Below are 27,906 nucleotides of genomic sequence, written 5' to 3' on the forward strand. Positions count from 1 at the left end.
AACATTAATGTTTGAAACCTTTGGATTTATCGAAGTCTTTGTGATATGTAAGTTAGGAAAGGTATGTTTGGGCGTTTCCGAATTAACATATTTGTTATTTGCGTTGAGTTTAGCTAAAAATAAATATGCTTTATGTTAGTCCCGTCACAGTATAGAAACAAACAGTAATACCACTCTATAGAAATTTTTTGTGTAGCGCATATTTTATTACGCTTGTAATTAGCAAAGTAGCAGCCAGTCAATTGCTTTTTTCGAGCAATGGGAGGGCAGAGATGGCTAGCCGCAGCCAGTAATCTAATTAAATGTACAGCACCAAGTTTGCAGAGTGGAGTGAGACTAGTGTATGTTTCTATACTGTGGTCCCGTTTCAAACGTCGAGCTTTACATATGACGATGCATCGATCACAAAAGATGATGAGGAATTTCACCTCATTTTCTTTTGTTTTTATTATGTTCGACGTGTGTAAAGTTTGACGTTTGAAACAGGCCCTCAGTCGGCGATCTATGGCAAGCCAAAGCAGACAAAAGTGTTCGAGTTTTACACGCAATAGTTGAGTTTTATATACTATAGTTCAAAAAAAATACTTAATACTATAATATTTAAAACTCAACCATTGCGTGTAAAACTCGATACACTTTCGTCCGCTTTGGCTTGCCATAGTGATCGGTTTCAGTAAAAATACAATAGTTTAGAGAAAACAAAAGCAGGTTCCTAGTGTAACAAATTAAAACATATGATTTTAAGATATGTAAATTAAGAAAAGATAGAACACAAATTCTTCAATTTACACATCACTAAAGCTTCTATAATTCCAGACGTAAACATGTAAAGAATGCTATGATAGAAAGTCCATTACAGTTTTAGGGGATCTTTTATTTATGAAACAATTAAAAATTTTGTGTCATAGTCATTTTTTTGAGAATAAGTTTGCAGCAATTTTGTTGTTCAGAGATTTTTCGCTTTTTCCCCAGGGATGAACATGACAATAGAGAAAGCAGTCATGTTGGTGTACCAAACAAAACAACTTTATTAAAATTCTTTTCAATTCAGAAATGAAAGATGATTACTGTGTTTTCATTCACAGGTGTATGCTAACCGAGGAAATCGACCTTCTTTCTCAAGTTTCCACTGATCTCGAGTTCTCGTAAACGTCTCTGAGGTTCGCATAAACCAAGGCAAACATGAAGAATATCTTTCATTTCATTTATAAAATAACAACCGTGCGAAGAAGATAAATTTAAAACAAATGTTTTAATTCTTTCCTGTAACGTGTATAGATGATTGATTTGTAAGTTCTCTTTGATTGATTTAATTTATTGTGCTCCATTGGTTGAGCTCAGATCAGTTTGCACAGGCTAATACAAGCTCAGCTATAGACCAATCAGTGCACGCGTTTTATAATTGGTTCACCAACATGGCGGCCATGATATCATTGTCAGGTGAAAACGCTGTTGGATAGCAGCCATAAACCACGCCAAACAACAATCTAGATATTTATCAGAAGCGGATTTTTTTGTTTATGAAAAACTTTTCACAATCTTCTTTTCATTGACAAGTATGACGAAATACGGCAGCAAAACAAGACCAAAGGGTTCGTATATTGCTAAAGTAACGAAATTCAAACACTTTTCAACGACTTTCAAGGAAATACTTTGAAAAATTTAAGGACAAGAAACACTTTGTGTTGCACAAAGAGCACAACTAAAGTGAGGAAACATTAAAAACATCAAAATTAAAACAAAAAAATTTTTTCTAATGAATCGAGAGCAAATGCTGTGTTTTCATATGACTTGAAGGCTGCCATGTTGTTAGATTACTTCAAAGTTTTGAACTTAACCATTTAGCTCACGATTTACTTTTTTATACAGTAAAAGGTTAAGATACATTTTCAACTTCACTTTTGAAAAGAAAGTAGTGTGGTGACATTTTACAAAAATTCTACCCAAAAATTTGATTTCAAGCACTTTCGAACACATTTTACTGTATTTTTGTACTTTTAAGGCCTTGAATTTTTAACTTAAATTCAAGAACGTTCAAGGACATTAGAGAACATACGAGGACATTCAAGTTTTGTACAAACCCTGCAAGACGCCAAGAAAGCAATAATGAACACACTCTCGATCTAAAGTCATTTTTGATTTTTTGTATATTAGAAGACAAGCCATTTTATATACCTTACTTGTATTAAAATTCGCGCAGTACTAGAATTCGCGCAGCGCTGAGTGCGCGAATTTTAGTACTGCGCGAAATATAATCCGCGCGAAAAGCTTTGTAGTGTAATATGAGACATTCATTGTTGGTTATGCAAATCAGTTGTTTTATTAACGCATATACATATTGACATATGCTTATAGTTGTCCTGGTAACATTAAAAATCAAAAATGTCTTCATTTTCATCCTGTACAATTTCAGTCGGGATATTCTCAGGTTCTACGTAGTATTCCGTCACGAATGCCTGCATTTTGCTGTATATCCTAAAACTTGCATTGTTCTGCATGACTGTTAGGGTAATAGGAACCTCCAAGCCTCCTTGTGGTAATGGGGATCGACGAAGTTTGATGTCACACACACATGCTTCTATGTTGCCCCCATATTCAAAAAAGAACTTGCAAAATCGGGAAATCTCTCGAGGCAAATGTCCGACCAGTGACAATGGTTCAATCTTGCCTCTGATTATGGTAAACAGACCAATAGCATATTTGATTTTGGTAAACAGACCAATAGCACATTTGAACTGTAGCTAAACTTTTGTTTGACTTATAAAGTATATTGTTAGGCAATATCATTTATTACATTTTTTAGTTCTTGTTGGGACAGTGAACTCACGCTTTATTTTGAAGCCATTTTTAAGGCCACCCAATCGCTTTTTTGATGAATATTGAGGTATTTCTTAATAAAGAAAGCTCAATATAAATGCGTTAATTATTAATAGTTCTTTTGAACAAACCAAAAAGAACGAGCACATAAATCTACTTGCGCGAATTTAAAGCTGCGCGAATAATTGTCAACAAAGTGCGCGAAATTAAATCGCGCGAATTTAAAGCTTAGCGAAAATGAGTACGACTCGAATTTTAATACAAGTAAGGTAATTTTAAAATTTGTTAACGGGTATGTGTGCATTTTATTTCGTGATAATGTGAAATTTTTGGCATTTCACCACACATAAGTCCGAGGTACAAACGAGATGTATTCAGGGGAATACAGTCCCTCTGTAATCGTGGCAATTTTGTCCTTGGGTTCAGGAAGAACGGTAGCAAGACCAGTTTTGTACGCATGCTCGGCAACTTTCGCGGCAATTTTCACTGAAACTTGACGAATATCTGCAAGCGGTGGATATATACATCCTTTTAATAGCTGCTCCTCCGAAACCTGACTTGCCAGGCTCTAAACGATAGTACACGTAGAAGTCAATGTTTTTGAGCTCTGCTTCCCTTTATACTAACTTATTCACTGAGTCACAAAAACCGCCATTTTGAAAAGCTTGAAACTAATTGTACATAGGAAAATACAGTGTGTACAAAAAATATATAACACTTTTGGAATGCTTAGTAGACTATAAATTTAGCTCAAAGATTGTGTTAGTGTGGGTACTTAAGCATTCTCACTTCAAATTAGCACTAAAAAAAACAGACGGAAAATTAGACCTCGAAAAACGGGAGAGTGGTTTTCAGAAACAGCATTTTTAAGGAACGTGGTGTAGAAATTAATTTTGTTCTCATGAAACGAAGGTTTGCGCCTTGGTTTCCAAAGTATGACAAATTCCAAAAATTTGAGGAAAAGTTAAGTCTGCCGTGTAGATGTGTTAATTTGGGTTATTATCTATTTTAACTCACAAATTGCATGTACTTTTTTGTGCACCAGTCTTCAAAATGCGGTTTCTATAAGTCACTTTCCCGTTTTTCGAGGTTGAATTTTCTATTTGTTTTTAATGTTAAATTGAACTGAGGATGTGAAAATACCGGTACTAACACAAATCAACTTAGCATTTACAAACTGCTCATCTTTTTTACACACACCCTGTACATGTACTCGCTGTATACATTACTCAATACCCAGAAAGACTTATGATACCTTTGCAGCCTCCAGGAAAATGCTTTCAGAGACCCTTTGTGCCCCGGATACAATGGTACCAAGTGCAACACCGGGAAAGATGTAGCAATTATTTCCCTGACCGGGAGTGAACTGGAGTCCATCCGCAAGAGTGACCGATGAAAATGGACTACCACTTGCGAATACGCACTTTCCCTAAAATTGAGCATGTTGTTAAATGTGCACATTGCATGGTGACTGGAGTTTTCACGAAAAATTAGCCTTTCCACATGAAATTTTGGTATCATTTGTCACCTTCGTCCATGTATACGCCTGTTCCGCACTACATTCCGATTTCGAAGTTGGATTACTTAGAGCGAAGATAACTGGACGGTCGTTAAGACTTGCCATTGTACGACATACGTCCTCGTTAAATGAGCCGGGAACAGCAGCAACTCCTAAACAAGATACCGACATTGAACTTGGTCAGCCTCCGTATGTGTGCATTATAGGATATACCGTAGAGTTTCGAAAGTGTCCGCGCGTGCTACTTTCGAAATTAGTGTCTTCAAAGGGGGGCTGCTTTCATGCGTTTAGTTTCAGAGTGCGCTTAGTTACGAGTCGTTACTTTCAGCATCGGTTAACTTCAAGAGTTAACTCTTAATCCACGCTTTATTAACGGTATTTTTCAATGCGTTTCAGTAAAGTTGTCGTGCCTGACACAAATGTACATGAACGTTTTATTTGGATGATGAAGAATAAATGTTGTAAAGCACTAGAAACTTCTATGAAGAGGCGGTTACTTTGGAGAGGGCGGTTACTTTAGAAGGAGCGGCTACTTTCGCGACTCTTCGGTAAATACTTAAAAAGACAGCTGCAATCAACGGGGGCGGTTACTTTGACGGGAAGGGTATTTTCGAGACTCTAAGATAGTAAACGACTTATCCGACGTAAGATAAAAACCATAACTCACCAATAAGAACAGATGGCTTGATGGCGTTCACAGCGTCAAGTAAATTGTCAATGTAGCCAGTTTCGTGGGCGTATTTTAACTTTGTCTCTGTTAACCCTCCCACGGTTCTATCCTGGAATAGATTATGCAGCAAACTTTTGCTACCAAATGAAATAACCAGAGAATTTTTACTTTGCTTGAATATGCAAAGCAATAGAAGGAGCTTGACATCAATTTACAGAGTTTTCATTTCTTTTCAAGCAATTCAATAAAGTCATTCCATACACGGGGGCGAAACTAGAACGCTAATTGGAGGGGGGTGGGTAAGTATTCATATATTCAGCTCTGCCCTACTGACATCTTTTGAAATTAAATTTGCAAACAAAAGAAATTAGCAGGGCAGAGCTGAATATATGAATATATACCCCCACACACCAATTAACGTCCTAGTTTCGCCCCTGTCCATACAGTGCATAAGTGCCTATATCAGGGTCAGGGAAATAGCTTCTTTAGATAGTTAATTGGTTTTGAGAACGTTTGCTATACATTTAAAAAGTCGAAAATTTTATATTAATGGCCTTTTCGGGCCTAGAAGTAGGTGACTCGGCGCCGAATGTGAAGTACACATGAGAAAACGCTCGCTTCGTAAAGTATAAACGCCGTATAGTGGAAAAAATGGCGTCTGAACAGTTGTACTTTTCAAACTTTTATTGTTTACTAGGAACCTGTATCATGAAAGCTATATCTTTATTCTTTAATACATGTGTTCACCTATATGCACGTCACTTTCTGCACTGAGTCAACAACTTCTAGGTCCAAAAAGCCCCTGAATATAACATTTTTGTCCTATAAAATATATTCCAAATGTTCTTTAAACCATTTCAACTATATAAAAGAAGTCTTTTCCCTGACCCTGATATAGGCACTTCAATAATTCTCAATCCCAGGAATTACTGAAAATGTTATAATTTGAATACATGATGAACTTGACTCAAGCCTCTCGGTTAACCCTCAACAATTCCAATAATTTATAGAAGATGTAAAATTTATTGGCTACAAATTTCGGATCAAGTCGAGGGTCAAGTGTTCCTTGAGATCTTAGAAAACTTTTGCTACCGATCATTTGTGTTTACATGAATGACAGACACTTAGACAGGCTGCTTAAAGATCGATACCCTAAAACCTTGGTAGAAGGCAGTTTAGCGGACACCAGAGGCGCCTACGTGCGAAGTGCGGACTCGTATTGTTATTAATTAGCAAGAATACACAAATTCGTGGTACGTTTGATTGTTCGAAGCACATGAGAAGGCCATAAGACAATGAAAATTTCCCGCTGCTTATCGCTCTCGGCCACTGTATTTTTTGGACAGCGACAGAGGTGTGCGCTAAACTGCAGTAGCCTCACTGGACACGTACTTTGACAACGAGTCCTTTCGAATCAATCAATGATATTTTCCCTCTAGCTTCATTTTCGTCAAGTCCTTCTTCCTTCATCGCGAGTACTAGCAAATTTGAAATGCCAATAGCTGCCTAAACAAAACAAAAACACGATGATGGTAATATTTAGAATGATAAAGTATTGGAATGATAAATAATTTCTGATTACAAATCCAAAGTTATGACGGCATACATTTTGTTTTTCCCAAATCTAAAGCTTGACCTAATATAAACATGCTGACCACAAGTAGACCTCGCAATAAATGCAAACATATCTTACCATATTCGATGTATGCTTAGTTAACCGGATCACAACAATGACCTGGAACTAAATCTGCTAAATATCTGGTTCGTGGCAATTGTATAGTTATGAATGTGGCAAACCGCCGTCTTCTAAGGTGGCAACTGACGATATTTACGACTAATATCTGCTTTTCTTGAGTTGATGTAGAGTTGGAAAGTAGAGTGACTTGGTTTGTTTTTTAAAATTTTTGGTAAGATTGGTTTTTTAAACCTTCTTTTAGCTTATTTTTCATTTTGAGTTTTGCTTTTTTCTACCTTTCAAGATGGCGTTGTTACACATTTTGTTTACACACCCCAGCAAACGTTCTCACACAATTTGTTTTACACGATCCAGCAAGCGTTCTTACATGTTTTGTTTTACACATCCCAGCAAACGTTCTCACACATTTTGTTTTAAACTATTCGCCAAGCATTCTTACATGTTTTGTTTTACACAACCCAGCAAACGTTCTCACACATTTTGTTTTACACGCCCCAGATAACGTTCTTAAACATTTTGTTTTATACACCGTGTGCAACGTAGAAAGAATTACCTCGCCTGCTCCCAAAAACACAAATGTATTATCCGAAAGTCGATTTTTCTTTGATAATCGTTGACTTGCAAGTACCCCTGCAACAGCAACAGCTGCGGTACCTACAAATCCAGAATGGCAGGCTTGAGACTCTGGAAGTGCTGTAATTTGACATAAGATTACCGCATGTAAGTCACAACCCCTATGTTTTGACGTTGGATTATGAGCGCAAGCTATCACTGCGAGCTTTGAAACTGTAAGCTAATACAAATCAGTTCATGCATAATTGTATAGAGTAGAAACTTCGAGAATTTCAAAACGTTAAAATTAGCTGATTTTTCCTGCGTCGTTATAGAGTGTTTCCATGCGAAGTCGAAGCGGCCATGTTGGACTATTAAGGGCAGATTACATGGGCGAGTTGTCCCGTCTTGGCGAGTTGACCCGGTTATCCGAGTTGACTCCGTACTCAGTTTAATGAGTAAAAACAACAGCTGTGAAGCAGTATGTGTGATTATGGCTCACAAGTATCAAAAAATACATTTGGTCCAGCAAAGTCGACAAAACAGATAGGCATTCATGCATTATTACTAAAAATTGCCTTTCCCTACAGGTCAACACCTTTTATGTAATTGCAATTTTTACTCGTTCGGCGAGTTGACCCATTTTAAGCGGACAACTCGCCCCATGTAATCGGTCCCTTTCATGAAAGTGCCGATGCTCAACAGAGCATGAAATTTACATGAATTCTTTAAACTAACTATATGGCGTTTTCGCCCAACATGGCGACCAATGAAAACACCTTTTTTAATTATTGACCAATTATCTTCGGTGTTTCATCTTGTTTTCTGCGCCAAAAACTGCTTTTACTTCAAATCAAAACTTTTCAACGACCAGAAAAATAAATTTCAGTTGGTTCGACGGAACTGAACTTCCGAAGGGATACTCTTTCACATCACCAACCTTGAATATCGTCGTTGAAAGTGCAAATCTTTGAACGATACTTTTCAAGGAAATGAAACGCGTTGTGATTGCCAAAGTCTTCGAATTGAATAAGAGTGTTCTTACCAAACCTTCAAAAATGCATTTTTCATTAAACGAGAGAAGAACTAGCAATGATTTTTTTTTCATATCGTCACCTGTCTGTCAAGGCATGAATCGTCTCGTCAATTAATTCATTATATTCTTCTCCCCTAACTCTTTTTTCTCGTATTCCAACATAAAATGGATCACCCAGCAGTTCCTACGACACGAGTATCAAGTCATTACATCAAATTTATTACAAAATTTACGAGTTTGTACAACTAATGTTCGTCTTATTTTCTTTTTTTACCTCTTCTTACATTGGTACACAATACATTATCAGTTCGTATTTTTGGTAATATGAAGAATGCTCTCGTTTTTCGTTATTGATTTATCACTACCCTCACTGACACAAATAATCTTAATTTATGTTTTATGCAGTGTAAAGACTGTTCTCATTCTCTGTTCATTCATCACTACCTACACTGTGACACACATTATCTTAGTTTATATTTTAGGTAGTGAAAGACTGTTCTTGTTCTCTGTTGTTCATTCATCACTACCTACACTGACACACGTTATCTTAGTTTATATTTTAGGTAGTGAAAGACTGTTCTTGTTCTCTGTTCTTTCATCACTATCATCTTCAACAATCGTTATCGTAGTCAAAATTTTAGTAAATACTGCTGACTGTTCTCACAATCTCATTCAGCACAAGCATACCAGGGTCTATTCACAAACTTCATTAAGATGAACCTGATTGTTAGTTCCAACATCTATCTGTATAGGCAGACACATTGCAGGATCAATGCCGGCGCATGCCGTACACAGAGCAAGTTTGCCCACAGGAATACCCATTCCATGGCAACCCAGATCGCCTAGACCAAGAATTCGTTCTCCATCTGTCATCACAACCAACTATTTAATAATAAAATGATATTTACTTGACTATGAAAGCCTTCTTATATCCAAACTTAAAACCCTCTCTTAACACCCAAGGCAACTCACTTAATTCCGTCATCTAAACTTCCTACTCCCCTCACATGTAATTTAACACCCTGTAATATATGCTTGTATTTAAAACCTCGTGTATATAATTTATCTCAAATAATCTGAAGTTGTCTTTCTTTATTTTATTATTGTGATGGCTTTTTTAAAAGTCTTATGTTGGGCTATTATGTTCATATTGAAAATTCGCTTTCCGCCTGGCAAATCTCAGGCCACGATTGTAAATGATCAAACTGAATACAGACATAATGACATAAGTTCATGTGAAACAAATTCCTCTTGTTCATGATTGAGAAGGCTGAGACGACGAGTCGTCAACAATTGAGAGGCATTAGTTCTTTAACACTATGCGATTATATAAAAGCACAATTAAGAACTTACTTTGACATTTTGCTCCGGCCAGTTTCCAACAAGTTGATTAACATGCCCTTTGTCTTTGATTGATATGAACAAGCCTCTGCAACGAAGTCAACAAAATACATAATTACTGGACTAGTTTTAATTATTGAAAAATATACCATTCACAAGTTTGATGGTCAGCTAAATGTTGCCATTATTGTTACAGTTATTGTTGTAATTACTGTCTTACATATGTTGACATGGCCATTTCACAAAGAAGACTTTAGACAAAAATGATGCAGGTTTGTAAATATGATATTATAGTTTAAATCATTTGACAATGCTGAAATTTTTCTGAGAATAATCATTTAAGGGTATAATGGGGGAAATGGCAGAGCCAGGCTGCAAATTTGGTCAGGCATTCTGTGTCCATTTACTGTAAAAACAATTTCTTTCTAAAGAAATGAATAATGATAATGCTTTGAATCCAATTTACAGAGCAGAACCAACTACTGAGTGCGAAAAGATGGGGAGGGGAGAGACATGTTTGAACAGGATACCTTCAGGTAATCAATATCCCTAAATACATTCATAATTACATGTCATGATTGAAGCAATTAGGCAGTCAAACCTAATTGGTAACAGATGTTCTATTAACAATTTTTTTGATGCTTTGTGTAATAAAACTGTCATTTTTCTTTTTTTATTGTAATCTCTAACTATATTCCTGCACATGTCATGGATGGATTTCATATTTTTTTACAGGAGGGTGCTAAATATTTTGGGGAGGTGAGCTGTTAAATAAGTAGCATACAACAAAGTAAGAGAGTAAGAACTTTAGAGGGGATTGGAAAGTGTAGCTAGCAAAAGGTAGTGTAAAGTTGAAATATTGCTCAGAAAAGTCACTGCACACTTGTTTTTCTAAAAAAATTGTGGGTTAACTGCTTCTTAAGGGTGTAAAAACTTTTTATTATGGGGGGAGGTGCAAAATGAAATTTGGGTGATGGCATTCCCCAAAAAATATATCCATGGTATATATTATAAATGAAGCCATTGATTATAAAGCATTTACCCAGCTTTAAATCAAACCAACCACATGTCTTAGCATGACTACATATGATATTGTGCATATCTGCACACATAGTAACATCCAGAAAAAATTTATTTTACATGATACATACTTTGGACTGGTGAAAATCTCTCCATATTTCTGGCAAGCTTTTCCCACAGTTGGTGTGTACACAACAGGCATCAACTCCACCAGATTGTCCATAAGCACTCTGTAGAAAAGCCGCTCATTTCTTTGAAGGAGAGCCATTAGATCTAGGTATTTATGCAAATCACTCTCCTTGCGAGAGAGTTGCAACATTATTCGTTGTGCTTGCAACTCCTGATTACCAAGCGTCGGTGGCAACAAGCCATGAATGCCCAATATCTGTCGCTCTTCCAAAGGAAAGCCTGTGCCCTTCATGTGATGGAAGATCATTAGTCATTACTATAGGAACACTGTTACTCGAGCTTGCTCAATGCATGAAATGCTTTGAAAGCAAGTTTAAAAGCTTGGCAACATAGCATCAAAGTGGCAAGCATTGATTTGCACAAAAGAATCGCAATATTGGCAGATGCTCATCTCTTTGAGGCAGGAGAAAACACGAGAACAGTGTAGGGTTGGAGGTGTTATACCCTCCCCCCCTGAAGGTTTTGTGAGTTTATCCAGAAACTGATATAGAACAAACAAGTTGGTCGTATTAAAATGATGGGCAGCCCTTTCAAACACAGACCCTAGAAAAGTCGATTACAAAACGTAGAATAATACACCTCAGATGAAACAACAATGAACGAAGTACAGTCACGAGACTAGGTTAGCGAAAAAATCAGTGAAACATGGCATATTTTATAATTAAACCCCAAGCAACAATGCCGATAGCCGTTATAATTCTCACGGTGAATCATTCAGATGACGCAGATTGAAGTAAATGCGACCGCATCACATTATAATATTAGGCGATTTAAAAATCTTCGCGAATAGTCGCTTCCGCTTTATAACCCTAAATCCGAAGGGCGAATTGCCAAAATGTTTCAGCTAATGGACAAATTAATTTTTTGATTTAGAAATTCTTTAAAATATACGAATTCTAATGAATATATCATGCGACAAACCTTGTTTAATCGTGGGTCTCGCATAATATCCGCTGCTTGAATGGAAGGGATTTTTGACATGTATCTTTGCGCCGTCCGTGAACATTTAGCCAAACCATTGCCCCAAAGCAAACTGCATTTCGCGTTGTTCATGCTTTCTTCGCTCCTGTAGCGTGAAGACATGTTTACGTACCGTTTAGCTTGTTATAGCGACTTATTTGACAAAGCTAATGGTATGGCAATTGGCAATAAAGCATGTACTCTAAGCTAGAACCCCACACCAAATTCACATAAGTAATTGAGTGGCCTAAGGTGATGAGTATGTTTGCTCCTGGCTATTGTAAAGTTGTAATAAGATCACAAAGTGTCACTCATTGAAATTTTAGATTTTTTTACTCACTTTGGACTTTTATTATTGTGGCATAAAAATAACATGGATAACTGCTCAATGTGGGTATGGAGTAAATTAAAGTGTTAAACTTGTGTGCAAAAGTACAAATCTCAAGCGTTTTTCAATTTTTCATGTGTTATCTTGAAGATACACATTATTTCGATCATTGATGGAAGGTAAGTCGCTATCGTGGATAGCCAAGAGACCGTTTTTAAACTGAAGACAAGCCAGTTAGCTAACCTGCAATAAACCCTGCCTCGTGCCAGTAAAATACAGAAACTCCTATCTTTATAGGTTCTCAAAAACATAGAATTCTTAGGACCGATGTCAATCCAAGTCCTCTCTTTGGTTACTTTTGTTGGATTTGACAAGACAGACATTTAACGTCGATTGCCACAAGATTTTCATGTACTACTTGCCCGAAAAAGGAACTTTTCTGTAAGGCAAAAGCCGAAAGGCTAATCTGTGGAAACTCGTCTGAAAAATTAATGTGTTTAACTTTTTAATTACCTTTTTAAGTACAAGTACAGCGTTAATTATTTGTACGAAGCGTTAATTGTTCCATTCATTACATTTTTAATTCTACTACGTCATCAGCTATGGTCGTGTCAGAGTTGTACGAGAGAGCATACGCATGCGCAAGTTAGCCAGTTGTGTACGTCTTGTCCCAAGCGAAGCTACGGAAAAATTTAGGAAGGATATTTATTCATTATAATCCTTCCCATCCATAATACAATTTCTCACAGGATCTTCTAAAAAGGGTACAATCGCTAATTACAGATAAGTTTATCGTTTTCCTAACGTTATTGTTCATAACTTTTGTTCCATTTATATAGAAACAATTAAAGTATGTCATCCGAATCATTAACCGATGACGAGCACGCCGTGTCTGAATTTTATGAAATCAGCGCGCCGCAACGGCCTGATAGTGCTCCCATTAGCGGTGAGTCACGTTTATACTCATTGCTTTCGGCTATGGAGGCTAACATGTCAGAAACGAATAAATATCTGAAAGGTATATTTGACGAGCATAATGCCGCCAAAAAGCGACCACGTGCGTCTATTGAAAACAATGAATTATTGATAATAGACGAAGGCGAACAGCATGAGCACTCGGCCCCAAAGAGGGCAAAAATTGCCACAAAGTCTGGGCACAATTCTGACGGCAATGACCGCTCATTTGACCAGCAAAGTCCTGAGTCTGAAAGTACTGAGGGAAACTCTGAGATTGTGCATGAATCAGACGATACTTTGAGTTTATTCGGAGGACCAGAAATTGATTCAGAAATTGAAAACGCGGTCGATAACGATGATCTTCTTTCTGAAATTGCTCAAACACTATCTTCTAAGGAGCAAACCGGGCCCCCCATTTCAGAAAAATTTGCAAAAATCATAAACGCCAAGCTTAGCGAAGATTTTGACGTTACCAAATTAAAAGAAATTCTTAATAAGTACCCTCGGCCTAAAAATTGCGAGCAAATGTATGTGCCGAGAATAAATCAAGAAATATGGCAAAAAATGAAGCCATTTACAAAAAAAGGGGATATCAAAATGGCGAATCTACAAGATTCCACCATCAAAGGTTTATCAGGGCTTGCTTGTAGCATTGACAACCTTTTACAATGCAGGGAAAATAAGACAATTCCAAATTATAGAGCTCTTATACCAACACTGCTTGATGTAACTGCTTTATTTGGCCTTGTATGCAAAGAATTTTCATACAAGCGCAAAGAGGCAATTCGGCCCATACTTCATCCTGATTTTAAACCGCTCTGTGCAAGGACTCACAAAGTGGGCCCTCTTTTGTTTGGGGAAGACCTAGCAAAATGTGCTCATAATATTCGAAGCTCTAGTAAGACAGTAATGAATCTTATACCCTGGCCAACAAACTATTTTTACAAAACGGTTTTCATCAACCCAATCACAGGCACGCAAGCCTTTTTTATACCAACAAGGGAGGGCACAGTTCCCTCCCAGAAAACCCCAAAACTTCCAGAACCGGAAAACATTCACAAAGAACTAGAGTTATTAAAAAATCAGGTAACACAATTTTCAGAATTTGTTGAGCATGTACTTAAACCTTATTTGACCAGAAAAGTTAATTCATTTCAGGCTGGTCAAATTAAACTATGCCACAATGAATGGGCAAAGCTTACTACAGACCCCGATATTCTTGAGATGGTTTCAGGGGCAAAAATTTCTTTTAAAGGTCTTAAACCAGTTCAGCACCAGTCTCCTCCTAACTCTCTTCCTAAACAAGGAAAAAGCGAAATCGATGAAGCTATTCAGGCATTGAGAGATAAAGGAGTAATTATTCCTAGTAAATTTGATTCTACTGAATTTGTATCACCTATCTTTACCACTCCTAAAAAGGATGGTGGCGTCCGCCTGATTTTAAATTTAAAGAAACTAAATGAATTGGTCGAGAACTTTCATTTTAAGATGGAAAATATCCACACTGTACTTAAACTTATCACAAAAGATTGCTGGATGGCCTCTTTAGATTTAAAAGATGCCTACTATAGCCAACCTGTCCATCCAGAATCTCAAAAGTTCTTAAAATTCCTTTACAAAGGAAAATTTTACCAATATACAGCATTTCCTAATGGCCTCTCCTCTTGCCCGAGGAAATTTACTAAGCTACTTAAACCAGTTCTGGCCACATTACGTGTAAAAGGTCACATTGTCATATACATCAATGATTTACTCCTGGTAGGCTGTTCCTATGAAAAGTGCCTTGACACAATTATACAAACCTTAATTTTATTAGAGAAGCTTGGTTTTGTCATTCACCCATTGAAATCTGCATTTATTCCAGTACAAGAAATAACTTTTCTTGGTTTTTTAATAAATTCACGAACCATGACAATTCAACTTGCCAGTAGTAAAAAAGAAAAATTGCTCTCCCTTATTAAAGCAATTCTAGCGCCCGCTAAAGTTCGGATTAGAGAGGTGGCTCAGGTAATTGGTCATATAGTATCAAGCCTTCCAGCAGTGGAATTTGGACCGCTTTACTATCGAAAGCTTGAGAAAGATAAAACTTTAGCATTATCACAAAACAAAGGCAATTTTGAATCGTTTATGATTATTTCCGATGAATCCAAAGCAGAGTTGAAATGGTGGCTAAAAAATTTAAAGGACTCTTTTAAATACATTCTATCTATACCAGTTGACATCGTCCTCTATTCAGATGCATCTCTGACTGGTTGGGGCCGCCCTAGGAAAGAGTACACTGGAGGAAACTGGTGCAAACATGAAACTGAATATCACATCAATATTCTAGAAATGAAAGCCGTACTATTTGCGCTAAAATCGTTTCTTTCTAATCTAAAAAATAAACATGTTAAAATGATGGTAGACAATAGTACTGCAGTGTTTGTCATAAACAATATGGGCACTAGTCATAGTGTCATGTTAAATACTACAGCATTAGAAATCTGGGAATTTTGCATAATGCACAAGATCAAAATATCTGCCGCACATTTACCAGGGTCAAAAAATGTAATTGCGGATAGAGTCAAGAAAATTGTACCGTGAAGGCGAATGGAGGTTAAATCCCGTTTGTATCAAGATTGCCATAAGCAAGTTTAATTTCCAGCCTGAAATTGACTTATTCGCTTCACGACTAAACAAACAGTTTAATCAATACTGCTCTTATCGATCAGACCCTGTGGCAACATATATTGATGCCTTCTCCATCCCGTGGAACAACTTAAAATTTTATTGTTTCCCTCCTTTCAGCTGCATCTTACAAACTGTTCAAAAAATTCTACAGGAAAAAGCCACAGGCATTTTGGTAATACCAAATTGGCCAGCACAACCTTGGTATCCCCTAATCGAACCAATACTTTTACAACCTCCTCATGTTTGTCCACTGTCGCAAAACCTGCTCAAACTACAAGCTGCACCAACAGAAGTGCATCCACTAGTAAAAAAGCTCGAGTTGAAAATATGTCTTGTGTCAGGCAACAACTTACGTCAATAGGTGTCTCTCCAAGTTCAGCAGAGATAATCATGGCCTCTTGGAGAAAGGGAACAAAAACCCAATACCAAACTTATATAACTAAATGGAGTCAATTTTGTGTTGCTACAAAATGTGAATTTTTTAATCCCTCTATTACCACAATCATTCAATTTTTAACTAACCTTTTTCATTCAGGGCTATCTTACTCTGCTATAAATTCTGCACGCAGTGCATTATCTGCCATATGCCAGACCAACAATCACACTATTCCATTTGGGCAACATCCTTTAGTGAAAAGATTCATGAAGGGTATATTTGAATTAAGACCTACATTCCCTCGCTACAATTCTATTTGGGATGTTAATATTGTGTTTAATTACTTAAGGAAACAACCCCCTATACATGAGTTAACATTAAAAGATCTTACTATTCGATTAACGTTCCTTCTTCTAATACTAAGTGGAAAACGAGGGCAAACTATCCACCTGCTAAATTTAACCGACATGGATCTATCTGAATCGAAATGTGTATTTTCAATCCGAGAAAAAATCAAAACAACTAGACTTGGTCATCATATTGCTCCTATTACATATGAAGCCTACCCTCATGAACCAGAACTCTGCATTGTACGACACCTGAAGGAATACATTGAACGAACTAACGAATTGCGCAGTTCTAATTGTAAAAAACTTTTAATAAGCTTTATAAAACCGCATCAAGCGGTTTCCCGGAATACTATCTCACGTTGGTGTAAAACATTAAACGCTGCAGGTATTGACACCAAAGAGTTTGGCAGTCACAGCACTCGAGCTGCATCCGCTTCATTTGCTGCAACACAAGTAGGGGATAAGACGAAAATTGTTGAATCGATTGGCTGGTCGAATGCAACCACTTTTCAGACATTTTACAATAAACCTATTAAGAAAACTTTTAATCTAGGTTCCACCATTTTACGGCAAAACGAAATTAGCTAAATCGTTATCTTTGGTGGAAAAATTTAAATTTTAAATATAATCAATGTATGTAAAATTTGCCACCATCTCTTTTTCTGTGGTTAACCTTTTTTGCAAGCAAACTACTTTGTTAATAGACACATTACATCCTGACTCCATTGCTTGCTGTGAAATCTCGTACAACTCTGACACGACCATAGCTGATGACGTAGTAGAATTTAAAAATTAAACGAAACTTACCTTAAGTTGAAGTTTGATTTGAATTCTACAAGTCATCAGCGGGGAGTGGAAGAGTTGTACGAGAGAACATACGCATGCGCAAGTTAGCCAGATTTCAAAGCCAGCCGGAATCCATTGCAAGAGTGGAAGAGTTTGAGGTGGGTAAAATTCAATTTGGGAATGGGCGTACAACTCTTCAACTCCCCGCTGATGACTTGTAGAATTCAAATCAAACTTCAACTTAAGGTAAGTTTCGTTTAATTTTTAAATTTTGTTTCGTCATTAACAAAAATAATTACTCCTCTCTAAAATCTATACCCCAATCTTCTTATCGTCGCAGTAGGACATAAAGGAAATTTCTCGCTAAAGTCCACTAATTTCCACTTTACTTTTCCATGTTTTCTCCGGTGACTACCAACTTTATTCGGAACTGATTTCTCCAGGGGCGTAGCGTGATATTTTGAACAGAAGGGTGCAAGGCTCAAATTTACTGACGAACACAAAGTACTTAGAGAGCAAATTTGGTGATTTAATACATTCAGAGGTCTAATATTAAACCATAGTATAGATTTTTGGGGTAGCGCATATCTTATTATGTGTGTGATTTCCATAGAGACAACCAGTAAATTGCATTTCTGACCAATAGGAGAACTGAGGTGACTTTGTTGCGCTTCACCGACCACTTCCATATAGCTTGCGGGGCTTAATACCCACACACCCCTGTATATTGCGCCCCTCGCCTCGGATATGTCTTATCGTAAAACACAACTCATAGAATGTTCAAAAACTTCAGATCTGTTTCGTTACATATACTTACATCTAACAAAAGCGTAACTGGAACGTTACTTTGGGAGGTGCATATTCATACATTCCATTGTGCCCTAGTGATTTCTTTTGAAAGTGATTTGAAATTCAAAAGAAATCAGGGCACAACTGAATATATGAATATACACCCCCCTCCCAATTAACGCTCTAGTTACGCCTCTGACATCTATTTGACCCAAAAAAAACTTTCTCAGAAAAAGCCCATATAGAATTTCAAATTCCCAAACCTCGAAATTAGTTTATTTTCTTCTGGGGCGCAGCCGTATCTTCTGTTTTGAAGAGCTCACTTAAACTTTCCACACATAGATCAAGCGTATCAATTGTCGTATCAAATTTTTCCTTTGTTATTTCACGTGGACTTTCAAGTTAATTGACAAAGGACAAAGGTCAAAACGTCGAAGACGTACGACCCACTTTTATAAAACGATTTTAGGAGGGCTTTTCAAGAGTCTCGCGGCCTTACCCAAGTACCACAGTGCTAGGGGAGGGTTTTAGATTTATACTATTCCACTTTAAAGTTAATTTTAGCTTTCCCCCAAAAAAATTAAAAGGCTACGCAGTTCGCAGTTCGTGAAAGTTGGAAGATCTTGATTCAATGCAAGTTTCACAAAGCATTACTTAAGTTCTAAACATTCCTTTTCAAGTTTAGAATTATTTTCTTCTTAAATTATACCATGAAAATGCTTTATAACGATAAACAATTTTGCAAGAATTTACTCTATAAGCGGTGTACGTACGTGTCAAAAACAGTCAATAACCTCCCGTCATGTGACCTGCTGTATTGCCCAAACATATACCAAGATGGCTGTTTATCGCTTTCACATAATACAGATGTGGCGCATAAAAAATCGTATCTTTTTATAACGTATGACATTCAAGAATATTCGACAAGTCGTTTATCAACACATATGGATCCTCTAGGTGCAATTTCTCAGGTAGTTGATGGACTAAATTTGCCCGGATGGAATGCTTTCATTCCACCAAACTACCCGTCACCATCGAATGTTGTTGCTTCAATATTTCCCGTTAGACAAGACTTGAATGAAAAAGTCACACTATGGTAAGTGTGGAGTATGGGTTTTTATATAATCATCTATTTAATTTCATCGAAAGAAAAGAAAAAGGGGTTAAGATTTTGCTTGCGATTTGATAGTTGTCGTTGACAGACCGCCAATTGACATTGTTTAGAATTCATTTATTTTGCCGTTCTACTGTCGTTTTTGAGAGATACGTAATTTTATACTCGCGTCTACAATTATATGTTTACGTTTAAAAATATTTCTTTCGAAAATCTCTAAACGATGATATATGTTTAGCAAAACAGTGTATAATGAACTTGAATGAGGATCCATATTGCATCAGTAATCAGTTTTTATCTGGGCAGCTACAGGTCAACTGCGTCCTTTTCGTGTTTAAAATTGTTTGGAATTCCTTAAATTACGTCAAGGGATCTTAAAATTAATTTTCACATGTTTTGTTGAAAGTGTTTGGCCAAATTCTGTTCATCCCGACTATTGTTTTCTCCTTCCTGTTGGATGTTTCATTCAAATCAAGTGAAAGAACCAATTTTTGATTTCATTACCAGTAGCCATTTCATGTTTTCTCATTTTTTGTTCAATTAGCTTGTTTTAAAACTAGTTGAGGCAATAGAAAACCATGAAATGCCCTTTATGGTGTAACTAGTATATGTAAATTGTTAATATTGCAGAAGTTTAAGCATGTATTTTTTGCCATTGTTAAAACTCCAATATTCACATTAACATGTTTTTTCTAATTTCAACCAATGAAGGATTGGTGATAACAGACATCTATTAAAGTTTGAATTTTAATAATTGGTTAGAACAATCAACCAACCAAGCAATTAATAATTGGTTAAAACAATCATTCAACCTTCAAACAACTCTTCCCAAAGGATGTTTAAATGACGGACAGAAGCATTTTGTGATGCTCTAAATGTTGTTAAACCACATGTCTGTCACATTTGCCCTGTGACTCTAATAATCTGATATTGTAATGTCATTTCCAGCTTGCAAGCTCTTGTGCTTTAAATTTTTCAACACAAATTCAATTTTGTTCACTTGCAGTTCTCAGGAAATACAAAATTGTTAATACATATAAATATTTGAACCACAAGGTGTTCTTTTTCCTTTTTTTATCAATTGATTAGTTTGTAATGTGTATACAAATAGCTAATGTAAGAGTTTAATAGCTTCTCATGCTGAGTTTTTGAAAGTAAATGAGCTTTGTGCTAAATTTAAACCATTTAAATTTAATCTAATGCTTCTATGATAGTTCGGTTTTTCCTTTGACTTTGCCCAATTTTTCGAATTTCCATAATTCTCAACTTTGTCTTGTGAATGTTTTCAACATAGGAAAACTGCAATTACTTTCAACGTTGCTAATTGTATGATTTTATCAGTTGGGAATTTTATGGCAACATCTCTTGACAACAGTTTTGCTTTTTTTTTAAGTTGTCCTTACCTTGTAAGTGAAAAATTACCTGAAAGTATAATCTATGATTTCATTATTATTAGCTATGAAAAACATTGTCTTGAAATAAAGGCTTTGAACTACTTTTTGCGAGAGCAGATATCAGTGACTATGTCAACTTTAAAATTTTATGATTGACAAGTATCAAACTTTCAAAGAAATCATCAAATTCCTTAGAACCATTAAAGTATCCTTGCTTTGCTTATGAAAGAAGCCTAGGCATCCTTTGAAACGTGTGAATTCTGGTATATTTTACTGTAGCTTTCCTTAGTGGAAACAATGTAGCTGTAACTGTTTTAATTTCACATGAAATACGCCATGATTTACTGCAAAAACATGACAGCAGCACTTATTTGTTGCCAATTACTAAGTATATTTATCCTTTGTGAAATTTGTCCGTACTTGACTAGCATAAATAAGTATTTATTTTTTGGATGTTTGTATTTACAAAAAGCAAAAGTTGACTGAGTGCAATATAATGTTTTTAAGTATGCAAGAAAACAAAACTAGCTGTTTTGCCACATGTGTTTCAGGAATGGTGACATCACAGCTCTTAGAGTTGATGCAATTGTCAACCCTAGTAATGAAACCCTCGATGATAAGAATCCAGTCAGTAATCATATCCATCGAGCAGCCGGTCCTGAACTATTGACATACTGCAAGAAGGAAATAAGAGGTATCTTCAATGATGGAACTTGAATTTACTTTATTGCACAAGATAAACTGGTATATTAAAAATTGTTTTTGAAGGCAATAATCATGTTTTAATAAATTTGGAAAATTATATTGTCAATGGTATCATGCCTGCTTCGGTTTCACTAATTGAATTGTATTGGTTTATTGAATGTAATTGGTTTATTAGTATCTCTTAGTTTGCCTAAAGTGTGTTTCTCTGTTCCAGGAAAGTTAATGTGTTTTCATGTTCTGGTAAAGTGAATTTGTTTCTATGTTTTAGGAAAGTAAATGTGTTTTTATGTTCTAGGAAAGTTAATGTGTTTTTATGTTCCAGGAAAGTTAATGTGTTTTTATGTTCCAGGAAGGTTAATGTGTTTTTATGTTCCAGGAAAGTTAATGTGTTTTTATGTTCCAGGAAGGTTAATGTATTTTTATGTTCCAGAAAGGTTAATGTATTTTTGTTCCAGGAAAGTTAATGTGTTTTTATGTTCCAGGAAAGTTAATGTGTTTTATGTTCCAGGAAGGTTAATGTGTTTTTATGTTCCAGGAAGGTTAATGTATTTTTATGTTCCAGGAAGGTTAATGTGTTTTTATGTTCCAGGAAGGTTAATGTGTTTCTATGTATCAGGAAATTTGATATGTTTTTATATAACGCAAAAGTTAATGTGCCGTCATTTACCAATTAGTTCAATGTAGTCACGAACTGTGTTTTTGGTCTGCTGTTTTACCTTGATGTTTGTTGATCGCTGACGGCTGAACGCAAACTCTTATATTCGCATACATCTGGTCGTGTCGTTGACAATGTTAATCCAACATTTTGCCTTATGTCTGTGCACAGTATGTTATGACAAACATGAAACTAGTTCTAGTATCTGCTTATCTAAGCAATGTTACGCTTGCTTAACTTAAACTATCGTTCAACATGTGAACAATGAATAGAGACATTTGTTTATCAGAGAGAAAGATCTACGGTGATTTTTAGCGAGGGTGATTTCGTAGATCTGTTCTGCAACTTTTTATGTGTCGATATGTTTTATACTATTTTCTTAAAATGAGATTCTGAATTAATATTTTGTGGAGAAATTAACTCTCTCTCTTCCGCCAACCATTCTGGCGAAATTGCATTCTCCTCGCTCCAACTCCCCCCTCAGCCCAATCTTTGATGTTGGTAAACCATACTGGATTTTCCTTTAGTTAGCAGTGCCTTCATCTGTTGCATGTTTTTGACATAATTTGGCAAAAGCTTTTGGCGTTCTTGTATCTGTTATTCATATCAATTATTTTTATGATATTTTAGTATGTCGTACAGGCGAAGCAAAACTTACTCAAGGATATAAACTTCCAGCAAGGTTTGTTGTTTGAATAGAATTTAAATTTACAACGGTAAATATTCAAGGATGGATAATGCTTTTGTAATGATTTTGTAGTCATATCCTAAAGTCTTTTCAACGTGATCTCAAAATTTGATTTAAAGCTTTCTCGGTTCTTTCTTTACCGAAGTTTGTTATGTTTTTATGTTCGTTATTTTTGAAGTACATTTATGTTTCAAGTCTTGAGATGTGATTGGTCGATGGCGACGAGTCATTTGCTTTGTACTAAGTCTGGAAGAAAATTAAGATCTTAAGATTAAAATATTTTAAATAAACAATCCTGAGAATTATTTGTCGTAAAATTATGATTGCCGCAAAGGCCACCTTTTTTTTTCTCTTGAAATAATTCTTCTGAAATAAATTTTGTGTTTGACTCTCACATGATCATTATATCAACTCCAGTTTTTGTTTTTTTGCAACTAATTTGTTACTGACAGATAATAGGTGCAAAGTAATGCAGATATCACATTCGATAGATTATTACACAAATTATCACATGAGAGTGTTTATTTGTCCTGTTTTGTCATGTTTGTAGCTTGAGGGATATATATATATCCTAAGGTGGTCGATTTATTTAGTAAACAGTGTTTCCTTTTTCTCTTGAAATTCCATTTTACAAAATTTCAATCAGCCAGATCATTACATAATTAACTTGGAAGCCTGACCGTCCTATGGAAATTAAGATCATTAGGCATTTCTCGTTCCTTTAGATTTGTATTGTTTTCAAAGCGAACAAATACCGTTTTAGCCCGACCAAATTTGCGGACGGGCAATGGTCTTGATAATCTTTGAAATGTTCTTATGTATAATTTCCACATTTTTGCCTAACAAGGAAAAATTAACCAATGATAAATCGATTTCTTAAGGCACGTCATTCACACCGTGGGCCCACGATACAATACAAAATACCAAACAGCGGCTGATAGTGCGTTGTACTTCTGCTACAGAAACAGTATGTTGATTGTAAGGTAAGTGGGATACTACGCCGGGGTTCAATTTATGCGAAATATGAAGCCTGCGTCGACTCGTGTTATTGTGTTTCTGTTAACAACAATTTACCTTTTCTGTAGACTTTATGAATTTTGTTGATATGTTAGTGTATTTTGTACGATGATTGGAGAAATAAATTAAATGGTTTGAATCCTAGAGTATCGCTACATATTTGTAGATGTAGATCGTCCAGGTTTGTAAAGTCGTGAGAAGAACTGTTAATGTTGATATTGATCGACGTTTCGACAAACTTAGCGGTAGTCATCTTCAGAGTCAAGTAAGGCGTAATTTGTACTTTTTGTCCTCACTTTACGCTGAGAATGATTACTACTAAAGTTGTCGAAAATTCTGTCAACATCAACACCAACATTCCTTCTTACCTGGACTATCTACGTTTACAAACATATAATTGAAGTGCTTTTTCATACTCAAAGTATTTACCAAATGGTGTTTGCACATGTTTACGTCGTTACACGACTGGCGAGCGAAAATTTAAACAAGAGCAATCGTCTATTTACTGCAAGTAGTGTTTCATCTTGCAAAAGTCTCGAAACATCCCAAGTGATTACATAGTGCAATCCTGTGCTTGGACCAATTTGACGATAGCGAAATTTAGCAAACACGACTTATCGTCTACGATGGCGTGAAATATATGGCCAGGTCATTTTTACGCCATTTTGTTGACGTCCTAGAGAATGGTGACGATACGTCGTGTTTGCTAAATTTGTCTATTATCTACTTTAATCCTGTCGTCAATTACAGGGAAAGAAAGCTGGCTTCTGTTGCTTTTCCTGTTGTGTATTCACCAAAACGAGGATTTCCTCCGGAACCTGGATGTCATCTTGCAATTCGTAAGTAATTTTCTCTTCGTAATAAACAGATTTTTATTGTAGGACGCGACGTCCTGGTAATTAATGCATCCCTGATAATAAATTAGCAATGATTAACTATAAACTTGAGCTTCACATATTCATTTTGAATTTTTGAGATAGAGCTTCATCATGTTTATTCCCGTATTTATTCTTATGTATTTAATCTTTGTGTGCATCGTTCTTTAAAGGTACCATCAGAAGATTCTTGGAACATTATGGCGATGGTGTAGATCGAGTGGTTTTCGTTGTTTCCGGTTCCAATGAGGTATTCTTTTTTGTTTTCGAACTCGTCTCTGTTTTTTACATATTTGAATTATTTTGTGTCTTTGTTTCTTGATTTCAAATCGTGTACACTGACCATATAGTAGCTATAGTTTCGTGGGAACATCATTTTCACCATAACAAGATATGGTGTATACGTACCATAGATGTATTATTGATGCATGCTTAGCGCACGTGTGGCCCGCGTCTTATATCCAATATAGCGAAACATCAAGGCAAAACTAATGTATAGGAGGTCCCAAGAAAACGGAAGCTGTACAATTAATAATTTGTGCGTTTAAAGGAAATCTGCATTAGATAATTTCGTCTGCAATGGCTATTTGTTCCGTTTATTTGTTCATGTTCGTTGCCATTTATGGAAAATACGATTACGTTTTTGTGGCTGTTATAACTCAGTTGATATCGCTTAGATTTCACGAAGCTTATGCGTTATTAATTTGAGACGAACATCAGTGTATACAATGCTTTTAACTTGTTTTGCTTTAAATACTTCACAAATCCTACGTAATCCCAGAGGTGTATTGCTGTCAAGTTCATTAAACTGTTTTAAATGCTGGATACATTATTGTGCATCATTATTTCAGCAAAACATACGTAATTAATTTATGTGGATTCGGGGGGGCACCGTGTAGATTGTGTGACAAATATTAGGATTATCACAGGTTTTGCTAAGGTTTCTTTCGAATATTCATCCGATCAAGTTTTATAAGAAAGAGAAACGATGAGGTCAATTTAGCATGTGTTTAACGAATGTAATGAAACTGAGAAAAATAGAGCAAGATGGTCACGTGATCCATTCTTGCGTTTCATTGCAAGAAATACTCAGTGCCATTTTAAGATCTAGCATGTCGAGCTTAAATGGGGTATCGTGTTTTTAAAACGTATATTATTTGTTTACTTCATGTTAATATCATAGCTGAGATCTATGAACACATGATACACATGGCATTAGGCATAAATTGACCTTAATACTTTAAGTTTATTTGTTTGTTTGAAACCGATGAGGAAGAATCCATCACCTCTGAAAGATACTCATAGATATGTCTATTCTATGATTGATGGTTCCTATCGACTAAAGATAAATGAGGTTAGTTGATTTAAAGTGCCTATATCACCCTCAGGAATAATATCACCAAGACGAAAATTTGATCTTCCTTGAGTTTTTTGGGTCTCAAAGTTGGCTTTTTTCGTGTTTGACCGTGAGGTGCTGTGACTGGGTCTAGTTCACCGGACGTGACGTACATTGGAAAGCACGCTGCTTTTGAACGCTGTAGTTTATAACGAAGTCAAGTAATTTATTTTTTAATAAACTTGAGTTATATTTTGCACTTTGTTATTGATTCACACTGTATTTCTATAACGTTAAAAAGAATCTTGGTCTCCAATGTACGTCACGTCCGTTGAACTAGACCCAGTCACTTCACCTCACGATCAAACACGAAATAAGCCAACAAAAGACCCCCCCAAAAGTCAAGGAAGATCAAATTTTCGTCATATAAAATAAATTGCAAATGATCGTAAAATAGTCGACTTTGTCAAACTAGACAATTTCTCTGAGGGTGATATAGGCATTTTAAGCTAATTTTAGCTGTATTTTTGGCTAGTACTAAACCATTATGTTTCACTGAATATAGACAAATAGCGATCGCTAGATGCTTGTGCGACTGAATTAGAGTAACAGACTGCACTAGGCATGTACTGTATTAAACTATAACATGCCATCATACCAAACCATTTGCTGCATTCCTTCCACTCAATTTCCTTGACATATTTAAGTCCTGGGCTTGTGACCGGTATAGTCGCTTTAGAAGTTAACGGACGAAATTCAAGGCATCATTTATACTCAATCAAAGAATTCAGCTTTTTGGAATTTCCATCTTTCATTTGTAACTTAATATAATCAAGCGACAATAATGCGTCAAATTTCAAGTACTAAACACTACGTTCAAGCATGTTATAGTTTAGTGCTCACCTCGTAGAATTTGTTACTCTAAATTTATTTTATTTTTAATGGAAAGTGTACAATGTAATTCTATTTTTTCTTTTTCTAAAGAAACCTTATTGTTAATACAAAAGAGAAGAAGTGCGAAAAGTCATTTTTGTGATAAAATCCATATTGCCCTCTTCTTTCGCCATTGTCGACAATGTCGACATCTCATGTAGACTCACAATTTTCTCAGAGTTTCTCTTTCTTTATTGAACGGGATAATCTTTCGAAAAACCTTTCTTGATATCTCCTTATACAGTAAACAACAGTTTTTTGTCTATCAAATGTATTTATCAAAAATGTGTTTATCTGGCTCGCGATAGAAATTTGTCGTATGAAAGATAGTAATATAGTTCATCATTGGTCTCTAGACTGGTAAGCTTAACGACACTTTGTTTATTTCTGTTTTATTAGGTCATTTACAAAAAGATCATGCCACTGTATTTTCCAAGGAGCAAAGCTGAGGAACAATTCTGCATGGACCAACTTCCTTCTAATTTAGGTTGGTTGAAATCCATTACTAGCCGACAATTTTATGTAGTATAATATGAAACATACTCCGAATAAAAAGTTCATGTTTAAAGTGCCTATGAAATGCAAATGTTGCAAGTTAAATTATGTTTAAAATGACTAGAACTTTTGAAATGACAGTATACTTTCTAAAACAGTTAAAGCATACCTCTTATTCTCGAGATTTTGACGTTTTTGCTATTTCCAATTTATGCAACTTGTGACGTCATGTTGCATAATGAGTTCCCACAATGTTTCAAATACTCTTCAGTTTCCTGACAACTTCAGGTTGATGCTAGTAGGCAACATTTTTTAGCATTAACACGTCACAATGAAGGGAACTCTGCCCTGGTGAAGTAAAGTATACGTAGATAAATATACCTAATATTTTTAGTTGTCATTATGCAATGTGACGTCACAAGTTAGATATATCGGACAAAGCAAGAACCTCAATATCTCAAGAATTAAAAGTGATATGCATAAACTTGTTAGAATGTCCATTGTCATTTTAAAATATCTCTTGAATAAGAGTATTACTCAGATAGCCAAATTTTTGTTCCATTGGCAGTTTAACTCAATATTTAACAAATAAACCAGAATATTTTTTTATTTTAACAGTAATATTTCAAATTTATTGC

At 35.8% G+C, this 27,906-nt stretch overlaps 4 protein-coding genes and 1 long non-coding RNA gene across 9 annotated transcripts in view; 4 read left to right on the forward strand and 1 right to left on the reverse strand.

The window, feature by feature from the left end:
• The first annotated feature begins 14 nt into the window (after positions 1-14).
• On the forward strand, positions 15-1,313 carry LOC124442368. Its single transcript, XR_006947225.1, has 2 exons — positions 15-61; positions 1,086-1,313. It is a non-coding gene; the product is annotated as an uncharacterized LOC124442368 (long non-coding RNA).
• Positions 1,314-2,294: 981 nt separating this feature from the next.
• LOC124442367 (NADP-dependent malic enzyme-like) lies at positions 2,295-12,693 on the reverse strand. 3 transcript variants are annotated; one of them, XM_046992868.1, is made up of 13 exons: positions 12,642-12,693; positions 11,762-11,906; positions 10,783-11,066; positions 9,644-9,719; positions 9,011-9,172; positions 8,371-8,474; positions 8,195-8,304; positions 7,256-7,356; positions 6,399-6,512; positions 5,004-5,115; positions 4,346-4,488; positions 4,073-4,246; positions 2,295-3,385 (listed from the first exon to the last, which is right to left on the reverse strand). In XM_046992868.1, the coding sequence occupies exons 2-13, from the start codon at positions 11,891-11,893 to the stop codon at positions 3,155-3,157; spliced, it is 1,743 nt and encodes a 580-aa protein (XP_046848824.1). In that variant the 5' UTR covers positions 11,894-11,906; positions 12,642-12,693; the 3' UTR covers positions 2,295-3,154. The 3 variants fall into 3 exon arrangements, with proteins under 3 accessions (XP_046848824.1, XP_046848823.1, XP_046848825.1); XM_046992867.1 differs by lacking the exon at positions 12,642-12,693 and adding an exon at positions 12,372-12,616; XM_046992869.1 differs by lacking the exons at positions 9,011-9,172; positions 12,642-12,693 and adding an exon at positions 12,372-12,618.
• A 93-nt stretch (positions 12,694-12,786) lies between these two features.
• LOC124441647 lies at positions 12,787-15,668 on the forward strand. Its single transcript, XM_046992110.1, has 2 exons — positions 12,787-12,892; positions 12,968-15,668. The coding sequence occupies exon 2, from the start codon at positions 12,981-12,983 to the stop codon at positions 15,666-15,668; it is 2,688 nt and encodes an 895-aa protein (XP_046848066.1). The 5' UTR covers positions 12,787-12,892; positions 12,968-12,980.
• On the forward strand, positions 13,088-17,124 carry LOC124442530. Of its 2 annotated transcripts, none has more exons than XM_046993032.1 (2): positions 13,088-13,146; positions 15,873-17,124. In XM_046993032.1, the coding sequence occupies exon 2, from the start codon at positions 16,083-16,085 to the stop codon at positions 17,067-17,069; it is 987 nt and encodes a 328-aa protein (XP_046848988.1). In that variant the 5' UTR covers positions 13,088-13,146; positions 15,873-16,082; the 3' UTR covers positions 17,070-17,124. The 2 variants fall into 2 exon arrangements, with proteins under 2 accessions (XP_046848988.1, XP_046848989.1); XM_046993033.1 differs by lacking the exon at positions 13,088-13,146 and having other exon boundaries at positions 15,358-16,404; positions 16,481-17,124.
• A 1,733-nt stretch (positions 17,125-18,857) lies between these two features.
• LOC124441925 (protein GDAP2 homolog) overlaps positions 18,858-27,906 on the forward strand; it is a 30,553-nt gene continuing 21,504 nt past the window's right edge. For both annotated transcript variants that reach the window (XM_046992398.1, XM_046992397.1), the window contains exons 1-7: positions 18,858-19,152; positions 21,116-21,258; positions 22,555-22,606; positions 23,494-23,595; positions 24,380-24,468; positions 24,678-24,754; positions 27,173-27,260. In XM_046992398.1, the coding sequence (XP_046848354.1) occupies positions 19,001-19,152; positions 21,116-21,258; positions 22,555-22,606; positions 23,494-23,595; positions 24,380-24,468; positions 24,678-24,754; positions 27,173-27,260 (703 nt within the window). In that variant the 5' untranslated portion in view covers positions 18,858-19,000. The remainder of the gene's footprint in view (positions 19,153-21,115; positions 21,259-22,554; positions 22,607-23,493; positions 23,596-24,379; positions 24,469-24,677; positions 24,755-27,172; positions 27,261-27,906) is intronic.

The sequence above is a fragment of the Xenia sp. Carnegie-2017 genome, unplaced genomic scaffold (genome assembly GCF_021976095.1).
Source record: "Xenia sp. Carnegie-2017 unplaced genomic scaffold, XeniaSp_v1 HiC_scaffold_20, whole genome shotgun sequence".
Classification (NCBI taxonomy): Eukaryota; Metazoa; Cnidaria; class Anthozoa; order Malacalcyonacea; family Xeniidae; genus Xenia; species Xenia sp. Carnegie-2017.